The 26,821-nt window shown below is 45.3% G+C and overlaps 1 protein-coding gene across 15 annotated transcripts in view; it reads right to left on the bottom strand.

The window, feature by feature from the left end:
* Nucleotides 1–8,091: 8,091 nt before the first annotated feature.
* The window catches only part of CTNNA1 (catenin alpha 1), a 313,987-nt gene continuing 295,257 nt past the window's right edge, over nucleotides 8,092–26,821 (bottom strand). For all 15 annotated transcript variants that reach the window (XM_070570709.1, XM_070570717.1, XM_008520797.2 and 12 more), the window contains 7 exons: nucleotides 21,879–22,079; nucleotides 21,160–21,311; nucleotides 13,677–13,787; nucleotides 12,288–12,469; nucleotides 12,018–12,123; nucleotides 10,350–10,484; nucleotides 8,092–9,280 (listed from right to left, as the gene is read on the bottom strand). In XM_070570709.1, coding sequence (XP_070426810.1) covers nucleotides 8,993–9,280; nucleotides 10,350–10,484; nucleotides 12,018–12,123; nucleotides 12,288–12,469; nucleotides 13,677–13,787; nucleotides 21,160–21,311; nucleotides 21,879–22,079 — 1,175 coding nt within the window. In that variant the 3' untranslated portion in view covers nucleotides 8,092–8,992. The remainder of the gene's footprint in view (nucleotides 9,281–10,349; nucleotides 10,485–12,017; nucleotides 12,124–12,287; nucleotides 12,470–13,676; nucleotides 13,788–21,159; nucleotides 21,312–21,878; nucleotides 22,080–26,821) is intronic.

Genomic DNA, 26,821 nt, shown 5'->3' on the forward strand with positions numbered 1-26,821 from the left:
TCCAGGCCCAGATGGTTTCACTGCCAAATTGCACCAAATAATACCAAATCTACACAATCTCTTCCTGAAAATAGAAGAAAGCACTTCCAAATTCATTTCATAGGTAGCATTACTCTGATACCAACACCAGACAAATATATTAAAAGAAAAAACTCTACAGACCAATATCCCTCATAAGCGATGAGGTTGGGAGATTGAGGAGGGGAGATCCTGGGGGCTGTGGTAAGGACTTCAGATTTTTCTAAGGTCCCTACCAAAATCCTCAATGCAGAACTCCTCAACAGAATATTAGCAAATCAAATGTAGCAATATAGAAAAGGATACATATAAAAGGATAATACATCACCACCAAATGGGGTCTATCCTGGGAATGCAAGGCTAGTTCAACTGAATTCACCATATTAACAGACTAAAGAAAAAGCCACATGATCATCTCAATAGATGTGGAAAACACATTTGACAAACTTCAATATCCATTTGTAATAAAAACTCTCAGCGAATTAGGAATAGAAGGGAGCTTCCTTAACCTGATAAAGGAAAACTACATAAAAACCTACAACAAACATCAAACTTAACAGGTCAAAGACGGACTTTTTCCTAAGATTGGGAACAAGTCAAGAATGCCACTCTCACCTCTCCTTTTCAATATTGTGCCAGAAGTCCTGGGCAGCTCAGTAAGGCATGAAAATGAAATAAAAGGCATACACATTGAAAAAAAAGAAAGAATTCTCTCTCTTTGCAGATGACACAATTGTTGATGTAGAAAATCCCATGGAATGTATAAAAATCTCCTAGAACTAGCAATGAGTTTATCAGCAAGGTCACAAGATAGAAAGTCAATGTTCAAAAATCAATTGTATTTCTATATGCTAGCAATGAACAACTGGAAAGGAAATTTTAAAAATACCATATACAATAGCACTGAAACAAATGAAATATGTATAAATCTGGCAAAATTTGTACAGGATTTTTATGGTGAAAACTACAAAACACTGTTAAAAGAAAAAATCTAAATAAATGGAGAGACCGACTGAGTTTATGGGTTGGAAGACTAACTAGTGTTAAGATATCAGTCTCCCAAAAATTGGCCTATAGATTCAATGCAGTCCTATCAGGAATTTGTTAGATATCAAGAGTCTGATCTGGAAATGTATATGGAAATGCAAAGGAACTGGAATAGCTAAAACGATCTTGAAAGAGAGGGACGAAGTTGGAGGACTCCCATCAGCTGAGTTTAAGACTTGCTACAAAGCAATAGCACTCAAGAGAGTGTGGCATTGGTCAAAGAATAGACACATAGATCAGTGAATCACAACAGAGTTCAGAAGTAGACCCATGCAAATATGGTTAATTGATTTTTGACAAAATGTGTGAAGGCGCTTCAGTAGAGAAAGGATTGTCTTTTCAATGAATGGTGCTGCAACAACTGGACAGCCGCATTTTAAAAATGAACCTTGGCCTACACCTGTCATCTTACACCCGATTTAACTCAATATAAATCACAGACCTAAATGAAAAATGATCAAACCTTTAGAAGAAAACAGGAAAGAAGTCTTTGTGACCTTGACTTAGGCAAAGAGTTCTTAGATTCAACACAAAATGTGCAATTCATAAAGTAAAAAATTGATAAACAGGACTACATCAAAAATAAAAACTTGTTCTGTGAAAGAAATTAATAAAAAAAGACAAGCCAAAAACAGGGAGAAAATATTTGCAAATCACTTATCTGTCAAAAGACTTGCATCCAGAATATATGAAGAATTCTTAAAAGTCATCAACAAGACAATAGTCAACCCAATAAAAAAAAATAGGCAAAAGATTTGAAAAGACATTTCACCAAAGAAGATATACAGATGACAGATAAGCATGTGAAAAGATGCTCAGCATCATTAGTTGTTAGGGAAATTCAAAGTAGAACAAGACACTTTTATATACTTACTAAAATGGCTAAAAAAAAAAACCTTGACAATACTATGTGCTGAGGAGGATGCAGGGCAACTGGAACTGTCATACGTTGTGGTGGGAATGCAAAGTGATGCAGCCACTGTGGAACACAGGTTGGTAAGTTTCTTATAAAGTTCAACATACATTTACCACACAACATACCAATCTCACTCCTAAGTATTTACCTGAGATAAACGAAAATCTATGTGCACACAAACTTGTACACGAATGCTTATATCAACTTTTCCTATTAAAAAAGAAACAACTAGAAACATCAAATGCCCCTCATCTGGGGAATGGATAGACCAACTGTGGTGCACCCGTGCAATGCGGTACTGCTCTGCAGCGGAAAGGGATGCGCTGTTGATACACAGCCACAGGCATGCATCTCAAATGCATTATCCTCATCGAAAGACGGCAGACTCAAAAGACTACACACTGTATGATTCCATTTATATGACATTCTGGAAAAGGCAAAACCATAGGGAAAGAGTTTTATCAGGACTTAGGATAGAGGGATGTTTGCACCACATTGGGATGGCACACGGGAACTGTTCTGTCTCTTGATTGTGGTGGTGGTTGCACAACTCTAAGCATTTGTCAAAACTCACAGAACTGTACACCAAAAAGAGGGAATTTTTATGTATATAAACTTTAAACTAAAAATTTTTAACATAGTGAATACTCAAAACTCATCCTTTCCTAATTAGTTCATATTTGGCCATCCTCTGTGCTCTTGCGATTGCTTACGTCTGCAGTATCTGGGTGGCAGAAACACTAACGGTTGCGCGCCTGCGTGTCTCTTCCCAGCTCCACCTTCAGGACATCATGTTGGTGGCTGGAAATCTGATGTGGTGGGAATATTTATACCATGGAAATTGGGAATGTTACAGTCAAGGCTTAATTTATTATTTTGTGATTGTCTAGACTTAAAGTGATGGAAAAAATGTGAATATGCTAATTAAACTTAAAAGTGCGTCATCACAGGTAGTGCAGAAAATTGAGGAAACTGTCGCACAGTATCTGACAACTATTATCTGATTCATCAAAGAAGTCACTCACTGAAAAACAAGTGAAATTCCAACATATGTTTTTGTTTCATTTTCATCTTAAGGTAAACAAAATACCGACCACCATTCATGTCAGAACTAGACTCGTTAGTTAGTTGCAACCTTAGGTTGGCTATAGATGCAAGATTTCAGCAAAAATCAATGAAAGCCTTCTGTGAGAATCAGTTGGCTATATGGAACTTACAATAAAGAGTATTGCATATTTTGTTATTTGTGAATTATGTGCTACAATTCTTTTATAGAAGTAAAATATATAATAAACACATGTATGTATATATATGCATCGCCTCCCAGCCCTGCCCTGGAAAGCTGGTTGTCAAGCATTTACCAGCATACCACCGCTTAGGAATCATCGGAGACAGGCAAGAGAAGAGGACCAAGGCTGAGCCTGGACCACCTCAACATTAGAGGTCAAGAGGAGCACGAGCTGGTAAAGGAGATGAGGAGCAGAGATCAGTGAAGGGTGTGGAATGTGAAAATCTCCAGAAGGTGTGACAAAGAGGGAAGGAGTGGCTGCTGGCATCACATGCTACTAAGAGAACTGGACAGAATGGTGTGAGCTGGGGAGAAGTGAGGGAAGTGGAGACATGGTCTGAAGGCTCACCTGAGGAGTTCTCTATAAGGGGAGGGGAGACATGGACTCAAGGGAAATGTTTGTATTGTCTTTTTTTTTCCAACCGTGGGATCAGAGTACATTTTGTACGCTGATGAGAAAGATCCAGGAGGAAGGAAAACTTGGCGAGGTGGGAAATAGAATTGTGGGGGCAGAATCCTTGAGTAGGCCGGGATCCAGTGACTGGCCAAGGGATGGCCTAAGCCAAAGGAGAGTTCCTGCATCCTGACAGGCAGAGGCCAGAGGCCCAGGTGCAGGGATGGGGCAGATGTGTTGGGTGGGCGCATGAGGGAGTTCCCAGCTGACCACCTCTCCTCCAGTCAGCCTCCTGAGAGTAAGGCTGAGGGGGCACAGGTGGCTACCCTGCCCTGCCCTGCCCTGCCCTCTGTGGCTGCAGGAAGGGATGGTCAGAACCTGGGGTCTTTAGAGGGACTGGATCTTGAAGCTGCAAGGCAGGGCTGGGCCACTTGCCAGCTGTGTGACTTGGGTGAGGGGCTTCACCTCTCTGACTCAGTTCCCTCAGCTTTAAAGTTTGAGGGGCAGTAATAGCACCAACACCTCAAAAGTTGTAAAGATGAGATGGGGGGATGTGGCTAAAGGCCTGACATGGGCTCTGGGTGTGCCCAGGACTTGGCAGCTCCCTTCTGCCTTCAATGGAGAGGTGACCCTGGCCTGGATGGAGACGGTGGAAGCTGTGAGGATTAAGGCCGCAGAGGTGAGGTGGAGCCTTTGAAGTATGTGCCCAGGGACCATGGGAGGCGCTGCAGAGTGGTTGGCAGGGCAGGGAGGGCAGCTGCTGCCAGCAGGAGAGGAGAGCTGGGCTCTGCAGGCCCTGGGTGCAGGTAGTGGCCAGAGCAGGTGTGAGGGCCCCTAAGCCCAGAGTGCCAGGCTGGTGAGGTGCCACTGGGGAGGGAGCCGGCCAGGCCTCACCAAAGGGAGGTGTCGCTGAGGGAGGTGACACTGAGGGTCGTGTCTACCCTGGCTGAGAAGTAAGAAGCCTCAAGATACCAAGGAGAGACAGTTCTCTTAGTGGGTGGCAGAAGGGCAGGAGGGAATACCCCTAAGGACAGGGTGAGGCAAAGCTCCCTCGTGCTCAGCCCAGGCTTGAGCATCTTTAGAGTGTGCTCTCTGAGGAGGACAGAGGAGGATTTCGGTATTTCTGGGCAGGGCCTCTGGTGCCTCCTCAGTTGTCCGCTTTTTGCCTTCTGTTATCTTTTGATTGGTTTAATCAATGAATGGTTCAAATGGTTCAAGAATATTTCTCAAGCAAGCGCCAGGCCCTTTGCTGGACAATGGGGTCAACAAGACCAACGCTGTCTATTCCCTGAAGGAATGCGGGTCAGTCCCATGGGGGCTGGCACTCTAACACCATGTGCCATGGCTGAGAGGGCTCAGCCTGGGGGAGCAAGAGGCAGCTGTGGGCCAGTGTTTCCCATTGTACAAGGGATGATTTTAGGTGATACATTAATGAAACACTTATTATTAAAATGTTATTTTAAAGTATGTTAGAAAAACTGTAACTAGCACATCACACGTGATTTCATAGATACTGCTTAGAAGGAGGCAAAGTTAAACAAAAGTTAGTCTTTTCAAGTAAATAATGGTATTTTGCTTGGGACGACGATATGGCAAAGGTGATAACCCAGACATGCAAGTGATGGACTCACAGGGAGACCACAGGGGTGTCCCGGGAACCGCCTCCAGGGGTCAGCGTGGGTGCAGAGGGCAGGGTCACAGTACCAGACACTGCAGAGACCATGAACAGGGCTGCCAGCATGTCAGGTGGGCAGTGGGCAGCCCCAGGCAGAGGGCTTTATGCAGAGGCTTGACTCTTTAGGAGGTATTTTCAGAAGATTGCTTCGCTACTAGATGGAGAATGGAGAATGGATCCTGTGGGCTGGATAGGAGGCTCATTTAGGAGGCTTTGCAGCAATCCAGATGTGGGGTGGGGTCTTGGCCTCTGCTGGCGAGAAGTAGATGAGTTAGGAGGAAGACTGGATGGGGACTGCTGGGGTGCAGGGCTGGAGGTGAAGCAGCTGGGGACAGATGTGCTGGAGCTCAGGTCTGGAAGAGTTTGGAGTGTGACAAACTGATGGCAAAAAAAGCCATGAGAGTGGGGCTGGCCCCGTGGTCGAGTGGTTAAGTTCGCGCGCTCCGCTGCAAGAGGCCCAGTGTTTCATTGGTTCAAGTCCTGGGCGCGGACATGGCACTGCTCATCAAACCACCCTGAGGCAGCGTCCCACATGCCACAACTAGAAGGACCCACAACGAAGAATATACAACTATGTACTGGGGAGCTTTGGGGAGAAAAAGGAAAAAAATAAAATCTTAAAAAAAAAAAAAAGCCATGAGAATGTCCCAAGAGTCAGCCTGAATCCTGAATTCACAAGGGTTGGAGGGTGGTGGCCAGCGCCTTCCAGTCCCACCAGAGATCCCCCAGGGGCCTTGGAGAGTCAGTAATGAACAAAATAAAGATTCCCACCCAAACGGATATGTAAAGCCATAAGAAAGAGAGGGCAAGTTAAGGATTTATCAGAGAAGGTCTTTCTGATAAATGGACTTGATGAAACACCTAAAGGAAACCTTAAGAAAGCATAGGGTTATCTGGGAAAAGTGCATTCGAGAAGTGGAACCACAAGTGCAAAGGGCGAATGACAAAGAAGTTCATCTAGGATTTTGGCTTTTACTGAGATGGAAGCTACTGGAAGGTGTGGGCTAAGAGAATGACACTGACTTGTTTTATGGGGATCGTTGTGACTGCTGTGGGGACTCGTGTGAAGGAAGAGGATGTTCAGGGAAGCGTGTGTGTGTGGAAGGGGGGTTTACTGCAATGGTCTGGGTACATATGGCTGTGGGAGTCCACCTTCCAGCCTTTGTACTGTCCCCTCCCACAGTGTAGGGGGGGGGGTCTGTGTCCAGTAGAATACAGTGGAAGTGATGGTGTATCACTTTCAAGATCAGGTTTTTAACAACACTGTGGCTTCCATCTGGTTGCCGTTCTCTTGGATCACCCACTCTGGGGAAGTCCGCTACTGCACTGTGAGCTGCCCTATGGGAAGGCCTGCATGGCATGGAGCCAGGCCTTCTGCCAGCTGTCATGCGAAGGAGCTTGGAAGCAGACCCTCCAGCCCATCAAGCCTTCAGAGAGAGACTGTGGCCTCATGAGAGACCCCGAGTCAGAACCTCCCACTAAGCGGCTCTGGATTCTTGACCTTCACGAACTGTGAGGTAATAAACAGGTTTGCTGTTTTAGCTGTTAAGTTTGGGGGCGATTTGTCACATGGTAATAGATAACTAACACAGTGATGAGGGCTGAGACCAGGTGACAGTAAACAGAAGTGGTAAGTAGTTGGACCTAGCATACATTTCAAAGATAAGAATTTGGGCAGGTCCAGTTTGAGAGATTTAGTGAGACATCCAGGGGCCAGCCTGGTGGCACAGCCCAGGGTTTGCCAGTTTGGCTCCCAGGTGTGGGTGGACCTACACAGTGCTTGTCAAGCCATGCTGTGGCAGGCGTCCCACACAGAAAAAAAAAAGTAGAGGCTGATGGGCATGGATGTTAGCTCAGGGCTAGTCTGTCTTCCTCAAAAAAAGAAAAGTTCTCTAAAAAAAAATCCAAGTGCAGAGTTTAGGAGGCAGGCAGTTATAAAAGTTGAATCCCAGGAGAAGTCGGTATTTGGACAGTATTTAAAGCCAGAAGTCTGGCTAAGACCAGAAGAGTGAGTAGAGCCAGAGAAGAGAAGAGGCCCAGGGACTGAGCCCTGGGACAGTGCAACTTTGAACAACTAGGAAAAGCAGGAGCGCTCAGTAAGGAAGACAAAACCAGAGCGCAGTGTTCCAGAAGTCAAGTGAGCAGCTTTCTGGAGGGAGCATTCACCTGGGCCACTAGTTGTGAGGTTGGTAAGGAGACAGAGCTGGTCTGTGTGATGGGGTGGAGGACGGCCCCCTTAACAGGGAGGACCGCAGTAGAGTGGTGGGGACCAGAGCTGAGTGGAATGGCAGAGAGAACAGACGTGAGGAAGAGGAGACAAGGACCACACACATCCTTTAGGCAGTTCTGCTTAAGGTGGGGATGTTTGCTGGGAAGGGACATGGGGTTAAATTAAGGAGGGATTTTATTTTTAGGCAGCTATTATCAACATACGGTTTAAGCTGATGGGAATGATTCAGAAGAGAGAGGGGGTGATATCCATGGAGATGTCAAGGATGCCTCCAGGGTTTTGACCTGCACCTTGAAGCACAACACGTGAATTCCTGAGGTTGGCACAGCCCTCCCTGGTATGCTGGCACGGAAGCTACAAGGCTGTGCAGCCCTTGGCCTGGAGCCACGGGCATAGTCTCCTCACTGAGCAACACTGTCCCAGGGGAGGAGGGACACCGGGAGGGCCCGAGCACTGCAGGTGACATTTGATGTAAGACTCCGCGCTACTGGAAGGCAAAGAAAATGACTTTGGCTGCTCAGGCTTGGTTTCATAGTGGACTTTATTGGGAAAAGTTAGTGTAAAAAACATTCAAATTCATAAAATTTAAATAAGACAGTAAAATTATACCTTGTAGCTATAGTAATCGCTATAGTAATCACAAATAAGGTAAAGTCAAAATTATTGCCTAAGTAAACACTATTTTTGTCAGGCTTCTGTTGCAAGCCCAAGGCAGGAAACATTGCAATTATTAGAAGTGAGCCCAATGATGAATTTGCATTTGAAGCCAAAGAAAGGGAAAAAAGCATGTTCTGATTACAGCATCACAACATTCTAGCCTGAAAAAAGCAACTTTATTAATGTCCTGCAGCAGAGTACATTAGTAATTGTAACCATGCATTAAAATTCTCATTGCATGTCATAAAGAGAGTAATCAGTTGTCTTCATGATACATTACGTCTTACTGAGTTTTATGTGCTACGTCCCTTTCAAGACCTTTCTGGGAACATTCCTCCTCCAGGGATAGCTTCCTAAGACACCCAGGTTGCTCACTCTGGGTCGTCTTTGGTCACATAATACCAGCCAAACCGCTGGAACCCAGGGCTGGTAGATCTCCTTCTCTCAAACAGAATGGGCCTCACAACTCGGTCAAGAGTGTTAATAACAAGTTAATGTGAGATTCTCTTTGGTTATGGAATTTTTATTTTTCTTTAATCTTATAAAAAAAATATAGCTGGAAATATGCTCCTGAATTCTAAAGGTATTTTTGACCAACTTAAAGACAAATATGGCCTTCAAAAATTTACCACCTGGCCAAGTTTAAACTCTGCCTATTTCCCTGTGGAATCTAACATCAGTGTTCTATGTAGCAAATACACTTGAGTGAAGAACAGTGACTGATCTTTAGGGGCCCCAACGGGTGGGGGCAGCTGGCTAGGGCAGCCTTAGATACTGTCCATGGCTTTGAACTCACTGAGGGCCTGAACCGGGTTCACGTGCTTCTTCTGAGATGCCCGTTTAATCTTGGTCTGTGTCTCATCCTGTTTCTCTCTCTTCACCAAGGGCTTCTTCTCAGGTGCCTTCATCTTCCACGACACAGCCGGGAGGTTGAGGGAAGCCATGCCCTGAGACTTCTGGTATTTGGTAGAGGCCACGTAGGACGCCTTCACTGTCTGCACCACGGCGTTCATCAAGTTCTTGGCGGCCTGGATCAGGGACATGGCGCTGTCCACCTAAGAGGCACAGATGGGGGCAGTGAGGACCACAGGCCTGACCTCCAGCCCCATGTGCACTGGGGGACTGTCAGTGCCTGAGGGGGGAGTCCCCGCTTCTCCCCATCCAGGACAGGGCTGAGCAGCAGCCCCGCTCCTGGTTAGCTCTCCTCGCGGCTGCCTACTCTTGTCCAAATACCCTGAAAACACCTGTGTTTTTCAGATCTCTTGAAGAAGAAAAGGGAGTAGTAACAAAAACATAAGGCACCATCCCCTTGCCTGCCTCCACCCCTCAGCAAGTTTTTATTCACTCACACAAGCTGGAGGAGGCTCTGCACCTTCCTGAGTGATCGCAGAGTTATAACCACAAGCACTGTGAACGGCCACGGAGGAGCAGGCACGGAGCCAGCCCTCTGAGACAGAAACGCACCATTTTCAGTCATGACCCAGGGGGTCTCCTCGCTCATTTAGAGAAGAGGGATAATTGCTCCCCAGAGACAGGCATTTATGCTGTAGCAGGTGAGCAAATGCTGTCAGTGAGTCCAACATACAAAATAGTTCTCTGAAAGGAAATTCCGTGGGGTTAGCAGAAGCCACAGGCAATCCGTGGAGCCCAGCACACAGAGCGAGGCGTCCTCTTTCCCCTGTTCAAGGTGACAGGGGGACCAGGCTGTGACATGGTGAACAGACAATGGAAGAGAGACTACTCGGGCACTGTGAGGGGTGGAGGAGGTTTGAGAAAGCCTATCTACATCATCTTCGCAATTTTTGAACAGGCTCAATTCCTCTCTGGGGAAAGAAAAGCAAGGAAGATAAAAATATTTTTCCCAATGAGCGGCCAGCAAAAGGGAAGAGGCCAGCCCTGTGATGGCTCCAAGCTGTCACAAACTGCGCCCTGCTAAACAGAACTGCAGTTCAGCAGGAAGCGGCGATATGCAGTCCTTGGCCTCCAAGGACTGAAGAGAAACTTCAGGTTTTCCACAGCACACTTTCCCGTTCAGGGCAGGTGAGGAGTGTATGTGGACAAGAGGCTACTTTCGTTTCAAAAGCACATTCTTACCAACCACTTCTTTTCACGAATAAGACTTACCCCGGAGACAACGAGCTCCCCACCGAGGTTCTGCACCTCGGCCTTGACTTTGCTGCAGATGTTGAGCTGGTGACAGTAGAGGGCGATGCGCTGCAGGTAGGCCAGCAGGTCCTGCTTGCAGGCCGAGTCTGGGCACTGAGGGGAGAGTAGGCTGAGCATCAAGCACTCTGGGCCCGGTCCAAACACACCCCACCCCCAGGGCTATTTCTGAAAGGCTCAGTGTGCCACCAACAGGCTTCTCTCCTTACTGGGCAAAGGGCAAGAAAGATGTGTTATCCAATTATCTGGGGCAGTCACAGACCTAGGCTACTCTCTGCTTGGGCCCATGCCCCTCAAGGTGAGAAAAAGCCTCAGCAAGTAAGAGCCTGGCTCTGGAGGAAAGTCAGAGTGCTTTGAGCTAGCTAATAACCATCCAAATAGCTCTTCTGCTCAGAAGCACTTTATCTGCTCAGTTACAATGCACACTGTAAAGGCCTGATGAAAGGAGATGTTCACTTCAGGCAAAGATGGAGGACAACTGAGTTAAACCAAAGCAAGAAGAGAGCACGTGGGGACCATGAGGTCTTGACCAGGCACAGGGAAGCTCAGGGCCGGCTTAAGAGGCTTTTCCCGAAGAAGGAAACATGGAGTACCTCTCAAGTGTCTACAGCAAACACTTCGAACCTGTGAGGCTGGGGCGCAGTGAGAGCGTGGCATGAAATGAAGTCTGAGACCATGCTGGAGACTTTGAGTTTTAAGAAGCTACTGAAGCAGGGCAGAGCCATATCTGACTTGCATTTTAAGATGATCATATAAGAAGACCGTGTTAGCAACTGTGTGGAGGATGGAGGGAAGAGTGGGAAGCCAGTGAGGAGAGGCCATGGGAGTCCAGGTATGCGGCCGAGGTCTGGACCGAGCTGGTGGTTGCAGAGAGGAAAAGACTGGCTGGTGTCAAGATCTGTGAGGCCAGGAGAAGCAGTAGGGCTTAGTACTGGATTACATGAGAGAGGGGGAGTCAAGGATGACTTCTGAGTCTGTGGCTTGAGCGATGGAGAATTGCTGTCACTCAGCCTGCAGCTGGGATACTTCAGGGAAAGGGGTAGGAAGAGTTAGTAACTGCAGAGAAAAACTGTAACTGAAAAACACTGTCTCTGATAATAAGTCTTGGAGCATCAAGGGAAATGCAAACTTGCCAGGAAGTAAGAACCATATTTTTTGATATATCAGTAGGAGGAATAACACTAGCCAAACAGGCTCCTGATTCTTATATGAAATAAATCCATAGGAAGATAAATCTTACACACCTGGTTTCAGTGTGTTAGGGTTTGCACAAGCAGCTCCTGCCCAGAGCTGAAGTTCTGAAGAGAAGTGAGAGGTAACAAATACACAACAGTCAACAGCAGAGGCTGGTTTTAGCTGTCAACCACGGGAAGTTTACAGAACATACACACCTGCTCCAGAGATGTGCTCTAATGCAAACCGGGCCTACCTCCTAAGACTTGTCAAAGAAGAAACAAGAATTCCGAAATCCTTAAAAATCTATGCTGGTATTAATAAAGCAAGTTGGTGAGTTAAGAACTATTTTTGAGATGAGAAGAGTGCTGTGTCCCATGAAAAATCATTATTGCCACCTTGGAAGGCACCAGGCTGGGCTGCCTGAGCCCAGGATGAAGCAATTCTGTCACTTACGTGGTCTGCGATGGTACGACCAAGCTTATCCATCCTGGATCCTGCCTCAGCAATTTTCTTGGCAGCGCTGATCACATCTGATGTATTTTTGAGCGGTCCTTTACCTCTGAAAAAAGAGAACAAGGATCATTGTATATGACGCCTTTCATAGTTAGAGAGGAGTGGAACAGAGAAGATGTCCACAAAGCGGCACGGTCCTGCCTGTCTGAATTGACCTGTCGGGAGGAAAGCTGCCCTCTGTGTGGCTGGTGGGGGCTGGGCACTGCTCACCTGGTAAAGTCCGTCATCTCCATCATAATCATGCACATCTGCTTGGCCAGCACGATGATGTCGTTACCACTGTCGTCCCACTTGGACACTTCGGCATCCAGCTTGCTCTTTTCTTCCTGGAAGCTGGCCACCTGTTCCGCAATCTTTGCTTTTTGCTCCTGGGGAAGCTGAGCCATGATCGCCTAAAATCAGAAGCACAGAAAGCTCTTACATAAAGAGAATATGAAGTTCTCACAGTGCATTAGCCAAGAACATTTCTACCAAGCAATCTATGACATAGGTAGGATAATGCTTTAATAGGTTTCATTTTGCCTGAAGGGCCATTTCTTCTCATTTTGTGCAGAAGTTTACGGCAGCCTGAATTCCCGACCCACTTTCAAGAATAAGTTTTAGTGTCGAGAAAACAGAGGGTAAGGGACAGAAGGCTAATGTGGAAGCTTCGTGATCACACCTGTACAGGGACAGAATCTGCTTAACTTAATTCTTTAAAAGTTTCATCCTCTGCCTCCTGCCGTGAAGAGAGGAGATAACAGAAGGGGCCGATGTGTGGAGCCCTTTCCCTGGAGGGCCCCAAATGGACACTTCCTGTGGCTACACTACACCTCCAACTTTTCAAGGTGAACTGGTCGTGGTTTTAGAGTGTAAATTTTGAAGAGGGAAAGGAGAAGAGAATGTGCTAAGGAATATACATTTTAGCTACTTCAGATGGCATTTAAACCTTATCAAAGCAACACCTGGAGGCCTGATGCCCACCTCAAGCCCCACAGACTCCAGGCCTCAGGTTCTTCCCACTAAAATTCCCAAAATGCTCATGACCAAGTGAGGCCTAAAGCAGGCATGCACTCGCTGTTCAAAATGATTTCTAAGGAGTGAAAAAGACTCCTTAGAAATATTTCTTGGCATCCTCCCCAAAACATAAATGCTACTGACTGAAGATTTAATGACTCAAATGAATGCAGTGGCTCTGACTGATTTTCTTGAATGTACCACTGTTATTTTTTTTTTAACCCATCAACAATTAAATAGTTCATACCCATGGTATCACTGAGACGGGCGAAAACAGCAATCTTTTTCGGATTTCACAATCCTTTTAACAAACATTACATTGACTAGATCCTAGGGCTTTCCTGATGCAGGGCCCTGTCAACCACAGCCCCAGAGCACAGCTGAGGAGGCCCATGTTCCTGCCTTGCTCCCAGCAAAGGAGACATTTTGGAGGAAACTACAATTGACTAGCAGGTGCCACAGCTTAGGCTAACTTCAGTCCTACTGCCAGAGAAAAGAGGAAGAATGATGCTCTTAATACTGAGAGTGTTTTCCTAGAAAAGAAAAAGCCACGACCTGAGGGGAAAAGGGAAGATCTGCAGAACAGTTAAGCTTGTTCCTTACCCGGGCGCTCTGGCCAGCTATCAGCTGATCGTCTTCTGTCTGGACGCTTGTCCTACTTCTGACATCGAAGTCTTCTGTCTCAAAGTCGGAGTCATCCAACTCCTCAGGGGTCTACCACCAAGATAGAGATCATGAGTCAGACACAGCCCTGGACCTCCGGCCTCCAGCTGTCCCTAACCTCTGGATGCACAGCCCCTGGGCCCATGTATGACACTCAGAATTCTGGATTTTCACGTGCAGTGTTGCAAACGGTGATGGGTGATAAACTTAAAATCGCTCATTATTTGTCTGAGACCCTGCCTCGGTGATGCACACGTCGGGTGGCCCATCCAACAAAGAGCAGGCGAGGGCACCACACCAGCATTTCCCAAAGGGCCTAGGGGTTCCTTAATGGGGGTTAGGGCTTCAACTTCTACCAATGAGTCAAGACTCTCTGTTTGACATGAGGTTTTCACTTCTTAATGTACTTCTCCAACACCTGCATCTTAAGACAAAGGTGAGAACTGTCCTGGGTCTTTTTTTGTACCAAAGGCTGCCCTGAGGCGTAAAAATAGGCAATGTATTTTTTTGTTTATTTGGTTTTTGTTGGTTTTTTTTTTTTGAGGAAGATTAGCCCTGAGCTAACTGCTGCCAATCCTCCTTTTTTTGCTGAGAAAGACTGACCCTGAGCTAACATCCGTGCCCATCTTCCTCTACTTTCTGTGTGGGACGCCTGCCACAGCATGGTTTGCCAAGCGGTGCCATGTCCGCACCTGGGATCCAAACTGGCGAACCCCCGGCTGCCGAAGCGGAAGGTGCAAACTTGACCGCTGCACCATCAGGCTGGCCCCAAGCAATGTATCTTTATGTGCTACTTTTTTTTTTTTTTACTTTTATCAAAGGAAAAAAGAGAGAAAATGGCAGGTAAGGTCTGAGAAAATACCAAAGGGACTGATTACTGGTCCTAACTCTTTGCTTTAATTATGAAACAAAATTCTTATTTTGCACAACCTCCAGCCTCTCATGATTAGCTGCTGACTAGAAACATAATGTCATCTTCTGGAAGTTATCAGTACCAAGGCAGCAGGCAGAACAGCTGGGGTTGGCTCTTGTCCCAGCCAACCAGCCTATGACAGGAGGGCAGTGAGGTGAGTCTCTCCTCTGCACCAGGACCTAGTCCGAGCCTGGCCCGAGGGCTGCTGTGAACCTCAAATGAGAGGACGCATGAGAAAGCATCTGAAACTGCCCAGAATATCTTGGGTTTGTACACATGCAGTCCGGGCCTGTCCCTCAATCAGATGAGGCGAGGACAGCGGAGGTCACATGAGGCATTAGTGAGCCACAGAGAGCCTGTCAATGCCAGATCCTAGAGTCTCACAGACTTGGCAGCACAAAATACCACATCACCATTGGCCATTTTAATCCTGGGGTCACAGATCCCTTTAGAGTTTTGGTGAGAGCTGAGTCTCTGGAAGCGCATTCTCAAAGGTGGGCCTCCTAACATGATCTCCACTTCTGCACTGCCCCCAAGAGCCCATCACAGACCCAAGAATTGTTCTTGTCAAAAAACCAAATACCTGTTACTCATTCTTTTGTTCGCTGAGTTTGTGTGTGCCAAGCAGTGTTCTGGGCCCTGGAGGTACAAAATCACTAACACAGACAAAAATCCCTGCTCCTATATACATAGGCACACCTCGGAGATATTGCAGGTTCAGTCCCAGACCACAATACAGTGAATATCGCGATAAAGTCACAGGGATATTTTGCTTTCCCAGTGCATGTAAAAGTTATGTTTACACTATAGTCTATTAAGTGTGCAACAGCATTATGTCTAAAAAATATGTACATACCTTAAAAAATACTTTACTGCTAAAAAATGCTAACCATCATCTGAACCTTCAGTGAGTCATAATCTTTTGGCTTTTGGAGCGTCGTGCTTCGATGGTGATGGCTGCTGACTGATCGAGGCGGTGGCTGCTAACAATTGGATCGGCTGTGGCAATGTCTTAAAATAAGACAACGATGAAGTTTGCTGCATTGATTGATTCTTCCTTTCATGAACGATTTCTCTGTAGCATGTGATGCTGGTTTGATAGCATTTTACCCACAGTAGAACTTCTTTCAAAATCAGAGTGAATCCCCTCAAACCCTGCCGCTGCTTTATCCACTAGGTTGATGTAAATTCTAAATCCTTTGTTTTCATTTCAACCATCTTCACAGCATCTTCACCAGGTGCAAATTCCATCTCAAGAAACCACTTTCTTTGCTCATCCATAACTAGCAATTCCTCATCTGTTAAAGTTTTATCATGAGACTGCAGCAATTCAGTCACGTCTTCAGGCTCCACTTCTAATTCCAGGTCTCTCGCCACTTCCACCACATCTGCAGTTACTTCCTCCACTAAAGTCTTCTTGAACCCCCTTGAAGTCATCCATGAGGGTTCGGATAAACTTCTTCCCAACTCCTGCTAATATTGATATTTTGACCTCTTCCCATGAATCACGAATGTTCTTAATGACATCTAGAATGCTGAATCCTTTCCAGAAGGTTTTCAATTTACTTTGCCCAGATCCATCAGAGTAATCATTATCTTTATTTGGCAGCTATAACTTTAAAAAATGTATTTCTTAAACAGTAAGGCTTGAAAGTCAAAATTACTCCTTCCTTCATGGGCTGCAGAATGGATGTTGTGTTAGCAGGCAGGAAAACATTAATCTCGTTGTACATCTCCATCAGAGCTCTTGGGTGACCAGGTGCCTTGTCAATGAGCAGTAACATTTAAAAGGAATCTTTTTTCCTGAGTAGTAGGTCTCAACAGTAGGCTTGAAATATTCAGTAAACCATGTTGTAAACAGATGTGCTGTCCTCCAGCCTCTGTTGTTCCATTTATAGAGCACAGGCAGAGTAGATTTAGCGTAATTCTTAAGGGCCCTAGGATTTTTCAGAATGGTAAATGAGCATTGGCTTCAACTTAAAGTCACCAGCTGCATCAGCCCCTAACAAGAGAGTCAGCCTGCCTTTTGAAGCTCTGAAGCCAGGCATTGACTTCTCCTCTCTAGCTGTGAAAGTCCTAGATGGCATCTTCTTCCAATATAAGGCTGTTTCATCTGCACTGAAAATCTGCTCTTTAGTGTAGCCGGCTTCTTTAGTTATCTTAGCTAGATCTTCTGGACAACTTGCTGATTCATCTTGTACTTTTATGTTATAAAGATGGCTTCTTTCCTTAAACTCATGAACCAACCTCTGCTAACGTCAAACTTTTCTTCTGCAGCTTCCTCACAGACCTCGTAGAATTGAAGAGAGTTACGGGGCCTTGCTCTAGATTAGGCTTTGCTTTGAGGAAACATTGTGGTTGGTTCGATCTTCTATCTAGACCATTAAAACTTTTCTCCATATCAGCAATAAGGCTGTTTTGCTGTCTTATCATTCACATGTTCACTGGAGTAGCACTTTTAATTTTCTTCAAGAACTTTTCCTTTGCGTTCACAATTTGGCTAACTGGCCCATCTCAGCTTTTGAATGTCTTCCTCACTACATCATGTCTAGCTTTTGATTTCAAGTGAGAGACATGCAACTTTTCCTTCCCCTTGAACACTTGAGGTCATTGTGGATTGTTAATTGGCCTAATTTCAATATGGTCATCAGGAAACAGGGAGTCTTGAGGAGAGGGGGAGAGACGGGAGAAGGGGAACGGCCAGTTGGTGGCGCAGTCAGAACACAGACAACATTTATCAATTAAGTTCACTGTCTTCACGGCGCCCCACAACAATTAAATAGCAACATCAAAGATCACTGATCACAGATCACCACAAAAAATACAACAATAACGAAAAAGTTTGAAATATTGTGAGAATTACTAAAATGTGACACAGAGACACGAAGTGAGCAAATGCTGTTGTAAAAATGGCGCCAACAGACTTGCTTGGCGCAGGGTTCCCACAAACCTTCAGTTTGTAAAAAGCACAGTATACCTGCAAAGCGCAATAAAGCAAAGGGCAATAAAATGAAATAGGCCTGTATTCTAATGGAAGAAATGACAACAAACAAAAAATGAATTATATGAAATATTAGAAACTGATGAGTGCTATAAATAAATAAAGCAGTGAAGGGGGACTGTAATTTTATATGGGTGGTCAGGAAAGGTCTCATGAGAAGGTGACATTTGAGCAGAGACCTCAAGGCAGTGAAGGTGGGAACATGAGAGGTACCTGAGGGAGGAGTGCTCCAGCAGGAGGGAGTCACCAGAACAAAGGCCTCAAGGCAGGAGGTTGCCTGGGAAATTGGATGAATACCAAGGAGGCCATGGTAGAGGGACTCAGCTCACTACCCTCATGTCACGGGGTCAGCTGGAGCCTTGGGAGCAAAGGGGAGAGTAGTAAAAGATGAGGTCAGAGGGGTGACAGGCTCAGGTTCTAGAAGGCCTTGTGGGCCAGTGTAAGGACTGAGTGCCATGGGCAGTCTTTAGAGAGTGTTGAGCAGTGGATGCATGTACTAATTGAAGCTTAAAAGGATCACTCTGGCTGCTCAGTGGATAAAGAGACTGCAGGCATCTAGGGATGGGAATAGGGAGACCAGCTGAGAAGCAACTGCATGAATCCAGGTGAGAGATGCTGGTGGCCCAGACTAGGGTGGGAACAGTGTTTAGATTCTCTATTTATTGTGAAGGTAGATCCAACAGGGTTTGCTGATAGACAGATGTGGGTTATGAGACAAAAAGAGGAATCAAGGGTGAATCCATGGTTTAGACCTGAGCAAGTAAAAGACAGAGTTGCCATCAAATGACACATGAAGACTGGGTGGAGTACGCTGGGGGTAGAAACATAAGGAGCTCAAACTTTGGGGCATAATAAGCTTGAGGTGCCCATTAGACAATCAAGTAGCAAGAGGGAGTAGGCAAGGTGAGTGTGGAACTCAGGAGAGTCAAACTTTTGATGATTTTCTCAAGTCTTTACATGCCAAGGGAATGAGAAGAGGTCAAGAATTCTTCTACAGGGTAAACCCACAGTAAGAGGCTGAAAAGATAAGGAAAAACCAGCAAACGAGACTGAGAAGGAGGGGGGCCCAGAGATTTTCTTTTTCTTAGGATGGGAGAAATAACTGCATGTTTGTATGCTTGGAGAAAGGGGCTAGAGGAAGAGGGAATGGGATCCAGTGCAGGGGACGGCCTTAGTCAGGGACACTGGGAGGTCCACAGTGAGAGGAGGAAGGCAGGGTACATGGGCACAGAGGCAGCAGGGGGCAGATGCCCCAACTGACTCAATATTCTCAGTGAAATAGGCGCCAGGGCCAGAGACGGAAGATGGGGCACTGGTGTGGGAGGCTGAGGTGAGCAGGAAGGTCTGAAACGTTCCTAGACTCCAGGGCCACACTGCACGGCACTAAGGGCCCAGTGACAGACCTGGGGTCAGTGACCCCAGACAGGGTGGCTGTGCTTTTCTACAGCATGCTCAGCAGGAGAAGGCAGGATTTCACTAGGATTGTATTCTGCAAGGCAAATATAAGGAAGTAAATGGGAGCAAGAGAGATTATATTGATGAAGCACAGACTCAAAGCTAGAAAAGAAGTGAGGCAAGGACCTAAGGGGCTGAGTGAGGGTGACAAGTGGGGAGGACCAACTGACTGAAGACCCTGGTGGACTCAAAGGATTGTTGAGAGTCACAGTACTAGAGAGAGCAAGCCAACACACAAGGACACTGGACACTGGGATGATGTAGATGATGGTAATGACAAGGACTAGGGTTATGACCACAGAAGGGAGGTTGGGTGGAGGGAGGACAAGACATCAGACAGAGGCCCAGGGGTTGGAAGGATGATTCGTGAATTAAAACAGGAGTAGTGTCAGAGAGCATAAGATAAGGGAGGAGCTAAACCATGGCTGTCTTATAGACCTCCAGGCCCTCCAGGCTGCTCCCAGGATAGGGGTTCCCACAACCCTACCTGCTTCACCACAATGCGGCTCTGGAATTTGCAGGTATCCCCTGGAGGGAATGCAGTTTCAGCCCACTTAAATCCCCAAAGACATTAACCTCAGACACCCAACAACTCCTCTTTATCATTAAGGTTTCTGTTATTCTACTTCTAGGTGTTTGTCAGCATGGAAAGAACTCTGGAGAAATAGGGCTGTGTTCATTACCACCAGTACATGTGACCCAGGGATCCCTTCACACCACCGAGATATAGACGCTGGGTATAACCTTGCATTCAACGAAGCCAGGCCTCCACCAAACATGGGTTCTTCTTTAGTACAGCAGCAGGGATGAAGAAAGCAAAAGGCTCAACCAGCTCCCTGCCTCCAGTTCCCAAGATGTCCAGGTGACCTGGGGACTGCAGTAACAGCCAGCAGCCAGGCAGGCGATCCTTGAACAGTTCTTTCCTCCCCACTTCAAAGAGGAGTGCAGTCTTGCCCAAGTGTTTCTACCCTGCATACAAAACTGGTCCAACCTGATGCAACTGCCTTAGAAACGGCCTCTGTTTGCACCTGACAAGCTGGCTAGGTTCTGCAGGCTGTCAGGCTGAGAGGGTACGAAGTGGGACAGAATCCCTGCCTACCTTGGGAGGTTTGACTAGCAAACCATGAAGGTATAAATGAACTCCCCTGACCCGACTAGATCGACAGCATAGCAAAGCAGCCATCAATGCAGCAGGCAGGCACTGCACTCCAACTCCTGCTCTGCGGCTAAGACAGGGCCTGGCCCAGGTGTGGAGGGTGGCCAGGTGGCTGTGGGGAGAGTTACGCACACGCCCTGCTCTCAGCTTCCAGAGCAACATGCTTATACTCAGAACAGCATGTGAGGAATCAACTGCCATGGGAAAGGCAGCTGTGAGACCCAGGCCTGGCACCCTGGGGATGCATTACAGAGAGGTTGGTAGTTTCTCAAAACCCCTTTGTTTATGCCAACCCAGAGTGGGCCCTGGACTTTCTCTCAGCCAGTGAGAACTGTTGCTCTCTCAGAGAACGTAGGTCAAATGGGCCCAGACCAGGTGGCACTTCCATTCAGCCATGGTGAAGGGGCTCAATGCTTGGCCCTGAGCCAGGGAGCATCACCAGGGCCTTCGAGTCCCTCACCCTCACTTTGAGCACATGGGTTCTAGCATCCTGGCTGCCTGCCACCCCTTCGAGGAGAAGGGTGTTCCATGTGAAGAATAACTTCCATTTGCATTAAGGAAATACTCCCTTCTCTGAAATTAACTGAAAAGCCTTTATTTTCTGTAGTTTCCCTTTAACTCAAATGGAAGCCTCTTATTTGTGGTGACTGTTTGCCCTAAATTAAATCGTCAAGGCCAACTCATACTAGCTCCTGTTCTCGGCCCAAGTTTGGGCTCTAACTTGCGACTAAAAGTCATTTTAGACAACATAATTAAATATATCTCATTCTAACAGCTTTTAGATTCATGGTTTTAATATACTGCCACTGCATCTGCTGAGTTCCAGAATGATGCATTGCTCAAGTTTAGCAAATGATAAGAAAGAAGCTGTTAAAACATCTGAAATGCCGTTACTCACCCTTATCATCAACACTGCTTTCCTGATGTCCCGGATGCCATCGTACACCAGGCGGGAGGCATCGATAAACTCGTTCTCATCCATGGGCTGGGCGGGGTCTGAGCTGAGGGCTTCCACCGCCGCTTCTACTTGCTCAGTAAAACGTGGCATGACTGCGGAGAAAAGAAGCATGGCAGATCCTGCTGGCCCAGCAGACACCATCATTCTACCAGCCCTCCCTAAATCCCTCACTCAGACAGAAAGAGGCGAAGTGTATGATGAAGAGCCTCTGCTTCTACCCAAGTGAGAAGTATTTATGGCTGAAATAAATTAAATGGCGTATTTTATAAAAACTCAAATAATCTTCGTCTCTGACCAGATTCTGCAATATAGGATTTGGATGGTTAAGAACTTGAAGTGAGATTAACTTGAGGCCTTGCTTAAGAATGGGACTCTCCTTAATTTAGTATTTATTCATCAACATGAACCTTACCTAAGAATTTCATCTTAAACAGAGTGTTCAGAATTATTCCCATCATTGATCGCGGGGCACACATGAAGGAAATGGGTTTGCGAGGCCTTAATTTGGCTGACCAACTTCTCACAAGTCTTGATATACCACCCAGAACTCTTAAGACCTGAGCGGAGTTCTGATCTCCTACTTCCTAACCACAGGGCCTGGACTAACAGGATGGCCATCTGTGTGTGGGTAGCACCAATAAGGAAGGGAGTTCCCACACCTGTGTTGGAGAGCAGCTTGGTGGCTTCCAGCACCTTCTCTGTGTAGACCCCTGGCTCATAGTTGTCCATCTCTGAGGTGACTACGTGAATGACTCGGGCTGCCCGGCCTCGGATTGCACCAGCTGTGCGGTCCAGTCCATCCACATCTTTCTCTTGGAGAGCAATGACACATTTGTTCACATCTTCCAAAATGTGATTCTCTGAGGAACAAGCAAAAAGCTGAATGAGGAAAGAGGCCTTCCACTACAAGAGGACAATTTTAAGTTGGCATCTATCATTTACTGAGGGCTTATTTTGTGCCAGCTACACTGCCAAAAGTTTTACATGTATTATTTCACTGAAGAAACCAGATTAGCAGGTGGATTAACTGTCCACACAGAAACTCAACCAACCTGTCATCACCTCCAAGAATAACAATCTTCATTCCAGGCTTAAAAGAGAGAGAGAGAGAGATGCCCATCTTTAAGGCACAGTTGTTCTGTAAGCCAGGCAGAAAACTCACATCACGGAAACCGTAATAACTTCTCTTTCCCTTAAATAATTTCACTGACCTTATGTCCCAGAATCTGAAGTAGAAGAAAAGGTTCCCTGTAAGGCTTTATCCTCCTAGTCCCTGAGCCCTCCCTCCAGTAGACGCCAAAGGTATTCAGACAGTCTACCAAGAAGCCAGCACAGCCTTGGGATAGGAGTTGCCAGAAAGCAGGCTGAAGCATCCTCTGGAGGGTGCCGAGGGGGCCCACCTGAGGCGAAACATTTAGTGACCCCGTTAGGATGCAGGTGGGCCTGTTGTGACATTTGCAGAAACCCGTGAATCCGATTAAACTGACAAGTGGCTCCTACCAGTCACAGAGCCGAATTTGGAGAACCCACCCAAACCTATTTTTCCTCAAAGCAAAAAGCTTGACACTGGATTTCAGGAACCCCAGAGTAAGGAGTTTGCTTCAACCTCAACTATAATAGCAAAGTGGAAGCAACCAAAATGTTCAAAATCAGAATCGGTAATAAATTATGGGCACTACAAAGCCTTTAACGTGGATGAGGTCAGTCTGTAGGGGCAGACCCAGAATGGGAAAGAGAATGTTCTCACTCATCCAGAACTGCAGACACCAGCAAACAGCCCAAATGACAGGGCTGCCCAGACTTCATAAGGTGGGTGGGTGAGGGCACACAGGGAAGTCCCCAGGCCATCACCTGGCCGTTTCCTTCCTGCTTGGCAAGGAGCTTTCTTCAAGACATGTAAGAACTCTTAGAAGCAATGTCTGGTAAAGACATGCTTACTCCCTTAAACCAAGAAAGTACCTGGAATAACAGGTGACAGAATAGTAGTCCTAGTTCTTCTGGAAGAGCCAGAAGAATCAGGGCAAATGTAATCTGTTTAAGAAACACATCTGGCCAATTCTCTGCCAGCTCTACATCATGCTTTTGACATGTCATTATCCAGGACTGGTTCCTGATTTAATCCATTTCCAAAAGTCATTACCCTTCTCTCATAGTCTGCTAACATAGGCGTTTTACATGACAGTGTCTGGAAGGGAGATAACAATAACTTTGACCTCTTAAGGTACCTAGAACAAGAAAGCGGTCATGGTGCTGGTTCCTCTTGTCCAAAGGGAAGCCAGAGGCAAAGTGGTACTTAGCAGATCTAGCAAAGAATAAAGCCATCACAATGCCCTGCCTTTGGGCTTCAGGATCCCCTTAGGCCTCGAGAACCAAGGCCTTCCTCTTTGTAGATCCCTAAGAGTCTCTTTGTTCTGAGACCACAGGTATAATGGAATAAGATGAAAAAATCACAATGAGAAAGAAATAATAACGTGAAAGAATTAAAAAGGGACTCGGTAAAAACAGCTTTCCTACAAAACTATACATACTTTTACCATATGATCCAACAATTGCACTCCTTGGTATTTATCCAAAGGAGTTGAAAACTCATAGCCACAGAGATGTTTGTAATAGCTTTATTCAGAACTGCCAAAACTTGGAAGCCACCAAGATGTCTTTCGTTGAACAGATAAACTATGGTACATCCAGACAATGGAATATTATGCAGTGCTAAATATGCTTCAAGCCATGAAAAGACATGGAGCAACCTTAAATGCATATTTAAATGCATATTAAGTGAAAGAAGCCAGTCTCAAAAGCCTACATACTATATGATTCCAACTATATGACATTCCGGAAAAGGCAAAACTATAGAGATGATGCCCGGGGTTAAAGGGGGCAGGGATGAACAGGTGGAGCACAGAGTATCTTTAGGGCAGTGAATACACTATATGATACTATAATGATGGATACATTTGTCCAAACTTATAGAATGTACACCACCAAGAGTGAAGAGTAATGTACATCATGGACTCTGGGTGATAATGATGTGTCAATGTAGGTTCGTCAATTGTAACAAACATGCCACTATGGTGGGGGATGCTGATAATGAGGGAGGCTACGCAAGTGTAGGGTCAGCAGAGAGATGGGAAATCTCTGTACCTTCCCTTCCTCTTGATTTTGCTGTGAACATAAAATTGCTCTAAAATTCATTCATTCATACATACATACATACATATGTAAAAGAAACATCTTTCCAGGGAAAACCAGAATATAGTAAGAACTCCTGTTGTAGAAGGGGAAAATGAATTACCACGGTATAGCTAAGATGATCATAATTTAGCATCTACTAGTTCAAAAATTAAGAGACTTTCTAGGGTTTATTTACACCACTGTACTATTAAAAGAGAAAATACGTTAAACTTTTTACATAAATTTTAGGGGGGATATTTGAACCAATTATAAGAATAAATGGATTTGGAGCCCTGCAGAGGCATCTTTCACATACAAACTCTCTACATGTTAATTTGAACTAAACAGACAGCTACAGAGCCTGCCCACCATCCTAGGCCTTGGGTTAAAAACGGCCACTTCTACTGACTCTAACACAACATTTACACTTGTATCTTGTATCACTAAGGAAAGCAAAGTAAAAGGAAAGGAATAAAAAGGAAAGAAAAGATGTTGCTAAATAAACTATGAACCAATGTTTTCTCATATCATTGATTTTAAGACTCATCCCTGTTTCAGGATTGTTAATACCTAGGGGGGAAGCATATCTTGGAATCAATGAAGCATAGCATTCTTTTTTGTTCATTAAAGAAAGTGGCCCAACTTCCACCAAGGATTTGTTAACCTTCGTCTAGACACCTATGTTTTAAAAAATCAATTTAGACTTTCTTGAATTCATATTGCCTTTCTTCCAGAAGAACCCAAACCAGAGAAGGGTTTGCCATTCATTAGTGACAAAGGAAGCCATCTATTCCAGGAAGCTGACTCAAGTACTGTTCTCTACCTTCACTCAACAGCTGTCTCTAGGGAAGGCCCAGCCAGCTGGGGCCGCCACACACCCAGGACACAACACCAATCCTGCTCTCTACACTTAAGCCCTAGGGAGGAGGTAAGTTTCCACTGGACATGTGCAAGCATGGGAGGTTAGGAGGTACCCACTCTAACTTTAATTGAATTTCCAAGGAAACTCAGGATGGTTCCATTCTGAATAGACACACCAATCTTCACCCCATTAAAGACTCTGATTGTTCAATATAGTCTTTATTTGTAGGTGCTTCTAACAGGAAAAAAATCATGCACACACACAAAACAGCATATCTACAAGGGATCATATTATGGACACTATTATATCTGTTTTTCATTTGAAAACCTTTCTGGGTCTGCCTCTACAGAGCTACCTCATCAATTTTAATGGCTGCACAGGACCCTGTTAAATAGATGGAGGCATCATAATTCACTTATCCCGTCTTCTCTTAGACATTTTGGTTGATGTGAACATCCTTGTATAGGTATTTTGGCGAACAGTTGTGTATATATCCCTGGGGAAAATTTCTAGCAATGGGATTACTAAGTCAAAAGGCATATATGTTTAAACTAGATGTTCGGTACCTAATTGCCCTCCAGGAATCAAGCCAAGTGGCATTCTCCAGAAAGGCTGCATGAACTTACACTTCAGCCCACAATGTGTAACAGGGCCTGTCCTGTATACCTTTTGTTCTGGACCTCTTTATCGGTGCAACCTTATGCACACATGGGAGATGATAATATTAATAGTTATATAGAGGACTTTAATCTATAACAAGAAATATTCTGAGTGCTTGGCATTTAACTCATCTATATGGTAGCGATTTTTTTAAAAGTCACCATTAATTAACAAGGAAAATGGGGCACAGAAGTATTGAGTAACTTGCCCAAAGTCACACAGCTACTGGGCATGCGAGTCAGAAATCAAACCTACCGTCACCACTACCTATACCATTTCCTCAAAAGAGAGAACTCTATCTTCAGTTTTGCATTTTTGCTACGAAACACAAAAACAAAAATTAGGTACAATAATCCTTTTATTTAATGACCGCCCAATCAGACCGAATTATTTGGGCCTACCAAGACTTAATGAAGAAAGAGTACAAATTACCACTCTTAGATGTTGCCCCAAAGTATGTAATACAATATTATTTGTTTCCAAGAGCATCTGGTAAAGAAATGTAATAAACCCAATTAGAACCATTCTAACCAACCACTTGCATTAAAAAAAAAAAAAGAACCAAAACTTCCACATGTAAGCAGAGTAAACAAATGAGAAAGTAAACTGCATTTCCATATGTTTATCAAATATAATTCAAATGAAATATTTCAAACCACTGTCCTTAAGGGATCAGTCAATATAAATATATTCATGGGTTGCCGAATGCTCTCTAGCATCCTAAACCGTCTCCAATATTTACAAGGCAACGTTCTGAATAGAACAGCTTGGGAAAAAGGAGTCCCTACACGCTCTTCCCTGGGGGTGGGATGCATGTCCCTCTCTATTTTCAAGTGCCACAGTCTCATATTTGATATACAGTGACCCAAGTTCCCCCTGCTCTGCAGCCTCATGGTATCAGGGTCTTGG

This window comes from Equus przewalskii, chromosome 13 (assembly GCF_037783145.1).
Source record: "Equus przewalskii isolate Varuska chromosome 13, EquPr2, whole genome shotgun sequence".
NCBI lineage: Eukaryota > Metazoa > Chordata > Mammalia > Perissodactyla > Equidae > Equus > Equus przewalskii.